At 39.1% G+C, this 8,404-nt stretch overlaps 1 protein-coding gene across 1 annotated transcript; it reads left to right on the top strand.

The window, feature by feature from the left end:
• Positions 1-4,883: 4,883 nt before the first annotated feature.
• On the top strand, positions 4,884-6,631 carry LOC120780544 (jerky protein homolog-like; the record flags this gene model as incomplete). Its single annotated transcript, XM_040112805.1, has 2 exons — positions 4,884-5,849; positions 5,921-6,631. Coding segments are annotated over exons 1-2 (1,149 nt in total), but the record flags the coding sequence as incomplete, so codon positions are not given.
• Between the last annotated feature and the right edge of the window lie 1,773 nt (positions 6,632-8,404).

Genomic DNA, 8,404 nt, shown 5'->3' with positions numbered 1-8,404 from the left:
TGGACGACCCGATGACAATCTACCTTTCAGCAGCATTGCCACCGTTTTGTCCATCGATATGTCGACCCCCACACCTAAACCCCAAGAATTAACGATCTCTAAGAGATCTCCTCCCGCCCGTTCTAGCTCAGACCTCGAGCGACCTTCGACCATAAGAAGAAGGTCGTCCGCATACGCACAACATTTACAGAGTGGCTCGAGCTGCCCAAGCAGAGTATCCATCATAAGGTTCCAAATATATGGACCACAGATGGAACCCTGCGGGCAGCCTCGAACAACTCCGATCTCCACACTCCCATTCATGCCGACAAGAGAGGCCTTTCTGTCCGAAAAAAAACTCCGCCAAAGAGAAATTTTCGGACAGCCAAGCTCCTCCAGCCGTTGCACCACTCGATCCCAGCTTAGGTAATCAAACGCCCCCTTGAAGTCAACAAATATGCCGAGGACATATTTGTTGACATTCTCCCTAACGACACTCTGAACGTAGAACCATGCATCCTCTATACTGCGTCCTTTCCAAACTGCCTATCCGACCACATACCCCGCGTTAGCTCCTGAAGCCGTTCCACCATGACTCTTTCCAGCACTTTTCCAAGTACTGGAAGGAGACTGATGCCCCGATAAGATCGAGGATCGCTCCTGACCTTATCAGGGGACTTCAGGAGAGGAACAACCCTAGCACTTTTCCACTCGCGTGGAAAGTATCCCTCCCAGACGCACTTATCATAAATGGCCTCCAGGTATTCCGGAATGAACTTCCTAAGCTTTTACACATCTCTCCGTTCAAACCATCAAAACCTGGGGACCGTTTAGACCTAACCAGGCCAAAGGCGTACCCCAACTCCCCATCATCTAATGGAGGGACAGGCACCTCTTGTGCTTGAGGTACCTGCACCTCCGACCTGGGAAAGAACGCACCTAACAGAACCCCCGCACACTCTCTCCACGACGATAACAAGGTGTCACCGACGCGAAGAGAGGTGACATCCTCCCTCCTACGACCCCGGCAGATCCTATAGACCTGACCCCAGGGGTCGTTCTATTTTCTAACAAAGCTCCTCCACTCTTCCTCTTTAACTTTAACTAGCATCTCTTTATACTCCCTATCCGCACAACTAAATTCATACCTAAGCTGGGACAGCCTATCAGAATTGGACCGCCGGGCACGTTGAAACTTTCGCCTCAATCGCCTGACAGTCCTCCTCTTCAAGGTTAGCTCACGCGTCCACCATTTGATTTTACTAACCTTAGAACAGTCATACCTACGAAAAACCCTATCATTAACCCCCCAAACAACCTCATAGAGACGAGCAATCTGCTCGTCAACTCCCAACTCAACAAATTCACTAAGCGGTATTTCAAATACCGCTTCCCTAACCGAGAGTCCATATTGGTTCCAGTCAGTACCAGCGGTACGCCATCGCCGGTACGCCAATACCGCTTCCCTAACCGAGAGTCCATATTGGTTCCAGTCAATACCAGCGGTACGCCATCGCCGCAATGGACTCTCATAAGGCAAGGGAGGGGATTGAGGGGTAACCATAATTTGAATCAAATTATGGTCACTCAATCCCCACCCTCCCTTTACCTCCCATCTAAAGCTAAAAGCCCTACTTGCTGCCTCATTCATAAGCGTCACGTCAATGTCACTTACGCCCCCAGGCCCATCAAACGTATACCATTCACTTGGCTCATTCAAAATGTGGAGGCCTTTAGCCACCACCCATTCGCTTAATGCCTCGCCTCGACTGTGGCTTTGGTATCCAGACGAATGCCGGGATACCTTACTAAACCACATCGAGCACGAGGCATTCGCATCCAGCCCCAGTATAAATGGACTGCTACTTGCAAGTAGTAGCAGCTTATCCATGTAGCCCAGGTAGGGCTCTAGGGGCTCGCTGTATTTACAATACAAACTAGCGGCGATCATCCTACCGAACTCCCCTTCTATCGCTACCCGATGGAAGGAAAGGACGATGTGACCAAAGATGCCCTCTATGAGCGCTGTAAACGCACCCATGAGTAGTGCCCCGCAACGATTTCAAAATCGTGTTTGGCGACTATAACGCCAGGGCGAACGAGGAAGTTATCTTTAGCACAGCAGTCGGTAACGCCAAATTCAGCTTCCACAAGAAACATCCCCAAATAAGTTGGGATTGATCGACTATGATCATCTGTAGTACTAGATTTCAGCAAAGAAAAATTCCACAAGCTACTGGCTGTCTGCCTCTGTGCAGCAAAAAACGCATGCCAACAAACACAAGGAATGTTCGACGTCGAGAAGCTGCAATCACAACAGACAGCCGAACAATTTTTCTACCCGAATTGCACTCCTCCTCTTTGAGAGCACTCGACAAGAACTCGGTATAAGGGAGCTGTGGAACGGCACTTCAAGCTCCTTACGTACAGCTGCAACCAGAACTGTACTTGGGAAAATTCAAAAGAACAACTGGTACGATGAGGAGTGTCGGATGGGATAGATACCAAGAGTTGAAGAGGGTAGCGACAAAAAACGAAAGAGGCCGAAAGGCATGAGTTTGAAGAGCCGGAAAAGCTGGCCGATTAGGGTAATGCTCGAAAATTCTAAAAAAAAAGATGCGGCGACATACAGAAGGTTTTAAGACCGGAGCATACTCTTGTAGAACCAAGAGCTTACTAAAATTATGGAGGGAACACTTCTCCAGCCTGCTGAATGGCAGTGAAAGCATAACGATAGGAGAAGGCGAACGCAATTCCCCAATCGATGACGACGGAGCAAACGTTCCATTGCTCAACCATGCTACACTAGCCAGAAACAATAAACAAATGCTTTTGAAACTTAATAAAATCCAAACAGCTGTTTCAAATTATTTTTTTTTGTATGTATTTAAACATTGACTTTAAAAATAACACAAACATTTTTAATGAGTATTTCGTTTGTTAGAAAATAAAATAAGACACATTTTCTTGTGAATTCTAAAAATAAGTATCAGAAAAAGTCTTCGCTCATATAATAAACAATTTTTAAATCAATACAAATAAATGTAATTAGTAACTGGTAGGATAGCCCCGTCGTTTTAGAACTTCAGCCAGCCTTTTGGGCATCGAATGCACAAGTTTCGTTGTTTCTTCCGCGGATATTTTGGACCATTCTTCCAGGATGACATTTTTCAGCATGTCCTTGCTGGTGATGGTATGAGTGGGGATTCTGCGTTCCAATAGAGCCCACAAATGCTCTATGGGGTTGAGGTCAGGAGATTGTGGAGGTGTATGTAACAACTTTGGAGCATTATATAGGAGCCAAAGGCGCACAATGTCAGCAGTGTGCTTTGTGTCATTGTCCTGCTGAAAGTAAAACACCCCTGGTAACCCCAATTTCACAGCACTTTCTTTCATTTTTTGCTTCAAGATATTTAAGTAAACAAACTTATTCATTATGCAATCAATGAATTCTATTTCCCCTACTCCACTTGCCGACATACACCCCCACAGCAAAACTCCTCCGCCACCGTGTTTCACCGTCGATGAGAGATTGTGGACATCCAACGCCGTGCCAGATTTCTCCATACCAATTGCCTTCCTTTATTCCAAAAAATGCAATATTTTGTTTCATCGGACCACAAAACTGATTCCCAAAATGATAGAGGCTTATTTATTTGCTCGTTGGCGAACGCTAAACGCTTCATACGATTTTTTAGGGATACAAACGGCTTTTTACGTGCTACTCTAGCTTTAAAACCAGCCCTTTTCAAAATTCTTCTAGCCGTATCACTACAAATTTGTTTTTGAAATCGTTCTTTAACATCTTCCGCTATCTGCGCAGACGTAAGGTGGGGATTTCTTTTACCAAAGATATAACTTTCCTTGTTTCCCGGTCTGTTAATATTTTTGGGCGACCGGAACGAGGTTTTGAAGTAATGATTCCAGTTGTGTTAAAGGCTTTGATAACGTATCTAATTGAAGACTCAGCTCTACCAACTATTACTCTAATTTCGCGAAAAGTTTTAATCATTTCTCTTAATTTTGTAATAATTTTTCTTTCATCCACTCCAATTTCTTTTCGTTTTTCGTTCATTGTTACTAAAATAAATTATTTTAAAACAAACCTGTTGCAAGACCACAAATTGTTACTTACAGCTTACGAATTTTTAACTCTGTAAATAAATAATCAATAAAGCAGCGTCTTATTACAGTCCCACGTTAAAATAAACTAAATCTGCTCGTTTCGTTCAAGCCTAACGGAAAATATGCCGTTATCTTAGTTTCTATGCAAACAATTTTAACAATATTTTGCACACGTGTTGCTTAAGCTATAGCTAACTGATGTTCTCAGAATTTTTGCTTCAATATAATGTTAATAATATTATTTGCAAAAAATGAAAATTAAAAAACCATTATACATTTAGTTTAATCAAGTATAACTTATGATTTAAGATCAATGTTACATATAATTCTAAGATTTAAGTGGAGAAAAGCTGATCCGAACCTCCTCCATCCGTTGAATCCGCTGACTTTCAAAAGAATTATTGACAGGTAGAACGCACAGTTTGTTGACAGCTCGACGCATGATGCCTTCAAAGACGTTCGCAGAATGTCTACTTTTGCAACACCGTTTGAGTGACGATGTCTGTAACACGAGGTAAGGGCCTTTTAAAAAGCGCGGAATTTGCATCATTGATGCATAACAATTTTTAATGTTTGGTTGGGTGTATATACAGTATACTCTCGAAAAGTAAAAGGAAAAATAAATTTTTTAATTTTACAAAATTTTTTAATTTACTTTTCAGAGAGTGTGATAAAAAATTCGAAACGAAGCAAGCAGCGTTTTTTACGATGTTGCAAAAACACAAGATATGTACATATGTACTTACCATTTTAGTTCCTCATTTGTTTGTGCTACAATTTTTTTGTTTTGCTATTGCCTTACATATGTACATACCTACATATTTCAATATGTAACGATGCTTCGTTAAAATTCCTTTTCTTTGCATTTTTTACTGAGAATGTAGGTAACGGTAAATAATATTGTATTTGCACTTTTTATTGAGTATCGCGTCGCTTGTTTTACATGCTGTAGTTATTATTGATGCATCACTTGACAAGAATAGTTATTACGCAAATTTTAAGTCTTCAAAAATGTCAAAAAAGCAAAATATAAAACAAACAAGATTGAGCTTAGTTAAAAAACAGAGATCATTGCAAAAATTGACAAAGGTGTAAGTGGTAAACGGTTGGCATTTGATTATGGTGTTTGTGAAGCAATAATAACAAAAATTAAGAAGAAGAGATTTGAAATTTTAGAAGCAGTTTCAAATTCATATGGTGATTTACACAGGAAAACACTGCATAAACCAGAATTTATTGAACTGGAACAAAAAATTTATGATTGGTTTTTGACGCAAAGGCAACGCAATTGTAATGTTAATGGCGCAATGTTAAAATCAATCTCTACAAGTGATGGATGGCTGACAAACTTTAAGAAACGATATGGGATTCGCAATCTTAAAATTTGTGGTGAAATACTTTCGAGTGACACAACAGAAATAACTCCTTTTATTCACAAGTTACGGGCCACAATGGATGAAATGGGGATAACCGAGGCACAGTTATACAATGCGGATGAGTCTGGTCTCCTTTACCGTATGCTGCCAGATCGCACATTCGTAGCAGCAACTGAAAAGACTGCACCTGGCCGAAAAATACTAAAAGGAAGGATAACCCACAAATTGAAACCCTTGGTGATTGGTAAATCTGCAAATCCACGTTGTTTTTACGGATTCAACAATCCATTGGAATACGTAAATTCTAAAAAAGCGTGGATGAACTCCCAACTGTTTTCTGAATGGTTTCACAATTCGTTTACTAAACAGGTAAATAATAATTATAAATTGTACTTTGCTTTGTTAATTTTCTAAAATACTATATGTTAACAATATTGCAGGTTCGTACTTTTTGCTCTGAAAATAATTTACGACATAAGGCATTGTTGCTAGTTGACAATTGTACAGCTCATAAGCCAATTGAACGGCTAAAGTCTGATGACGGTAACATTGTAACAATGCTTCTACCACCGAATGTGACAGCGGTAATACAGCCAATGGATCAAAATCCGATAAGGCTAGTTAAATTGGGCTACAGAAGAAAACTTTTATGCAACATTATTGCACAGGAACATTTGACCATTACATTAACATTAAAGCAACATTCCATTCGTGATGCAATAATGTTGCTAAAGTCGGCTTGGGACGAATTGCCACAAACCGTGTTGATCAGCGCTTGGAACAAAATAAGAAAGTGGGATGGTAATGAGTACGATGAGGAAGATAATATTCCATTGGCTCAACTTATTGAAACGAGTGTGAATGACGAATACGCTCAATTACTCCAGGAAGTGTTATTATTGTTGGAGAGGGTGGGTAATAACACTGTAATTGATAGTGAGGACATTGAAAACTGGAATGACGACAAAGAAACTGCCGATGAAATAGAAATTTTGTCAGACATTTCATATGGAGAAGAAGTCAGTCAAAGCGTAAACAACTTGATCCACTGGTTTAAAAATGAAAACGATGCAAATCAGGTGTCAGACTTTTTGAATTGTCGTACAATAATGGTCAGAAAATTAATTGCAAAAGAAAAAAACAAAATAATATTCAAGATTTTTTCTCTTCATAGTAAATACATATGTATGTATGTAAATGTAAATATGTTTTTCATGTAAATCCATATGTTTTATTGAAGCAACTAAATGAATGAATTTTTTAAGTTTAAAAATGCATTTAATATTATAAAAACAGATAATTTATGTATATATTTGGAAAAGTAAATTATTCGAAAAAGTGAATTACCCAAAATACCAATCGATTTACTTTTCGAGAGTATACTGTACCACTTCGCTCATTGTTGTGTAACAGACAACAAGCCAAATTTCAATTTTGTTAAGATAACGATCCTAAACACAAGGAGTATAATGTGAAGATATTGACAATATATAACTACGGTAGAGTACCTGTTCAGAGACCGGACTTAAACTCCATAGAAAACTTGTGGGCGTATTTGAAGAAACAAGTCGTTAAAAGGCAACCAAAGAACATGACAACACTTACACCGCACTTCTGGAGGAGTGGCATAATATTACAAGAATATACCCAGCAACTACGATATGGAAAATTTAATTCATTCCATTAAAAAAAAAAGACTGCAATGTGTTATCAATGCTAAAGGTTATCATACGTAATATTAATTGTATGTATGTATATTAAAGCCAAAATATTATTTAGTATGTACTTGTATATCGTCACCTGAAATGCAAAACAACGTAACATCACATTTCGTAGGTTTACAGGAGAAACAAAAACCCGTATAAAAAGAAAACCACTTGAGATATTAAAATAAAGTTTACAAATCTGAATCAACATGAAACCATACATAAGTAAGTATATTTTAGATAAAAAATAAGAAAATTTTATAGTAAGTGTCTTACGTTATTTTGAATTTTCATTTCTGAAACAAAATAACATATGATCAATTTAAATTTGTATAAAAATTAAAAGTTTTAATACTAAATTTTTTTTTTAAATAAAAGCAGTTGCAAGTCTTTAATATTTGATGTTATTTTTATTATTAATGTGTACATAAGTATAAAAAAAATTAAATTATTTCAATCCATAAATTGAAGATAATGTTTAATTATTATTTATTACAAAAATTATTATTCAAAAGATATATTATGATAAAAGTAATGAAAGTCTGCTGGAATAAAAGCTTTTAGGTCCTGCAGATTCAGATGTTGCCATTTCTTCTTGGTTATCGTTAAACTTTGCGGGTGAAAAAGATTAGACTGCTGAATTCCTAAAAGAACACGGGTCTAAACACTCGGAAATCCTCACTCATATCGGATGACTTGAATCGTGGGGTCGCTAAACCGAACTCTGGTGGCTACTTGTCTACCAATATACCGGTGAAGGAGTTATGGGTGGTATGAAGCCGTTGGAGGAGAAACCAGTGAGCTACTTCACAGACGGGGGAAGGTTGGTGGAGAGGTCTACTGTCAGGAGCTCTCTATCAACTCCAGTTTCAGACTTCCTGACTATGGCAGTGTCTTCCAGGCCAAGGTTGTAGCCATTAAGGTAGCTGTGGAATTACTACTTCGGAGTGCGGCCTCCTTCAGAGAAGTGATAGATGGTCAGATAGCAGAGCCGCGTACTAGCCTTGAACTCATTAGCAGTGCGTTCAGGGCTAGTCAAAGAGTGAATAACTTCGCTATCAATAGCATCGAGTGTGATAAAACTATGATTGCCAGGCCACAGCGTAATCGCAGTAAACCATAAAGCTAATGGGCTCACAAGAAAAGGCACCCTAGAACCGCCATAGGTAGAATGGGAGCGGATCGGTGTTCCTTCATACTGCTACTAAATAGCTGGGC

Source organism: Bactrocera tryoni, unplaced genomic scaffold (genome assembly GCF_016617805.1).
Source record: "Bactrocera tryoni isolate S06 unplaced genomic scaffold, CSIRO_BtryS06_freeze2 scaffold_25, whole genome shotgun sequence".
Lineage (NCBI taxonomy): Eukaryota > Metazoa > Arthropoda > Insecta > Diptera > Tephritidae > Bactrocera > Bactrocera tryoni.
The sequence above is the reverse complement of the archived record's forward strand: the minus strand, read 5'-3'. Positions and strand labels throughout refer to the sequence as shown.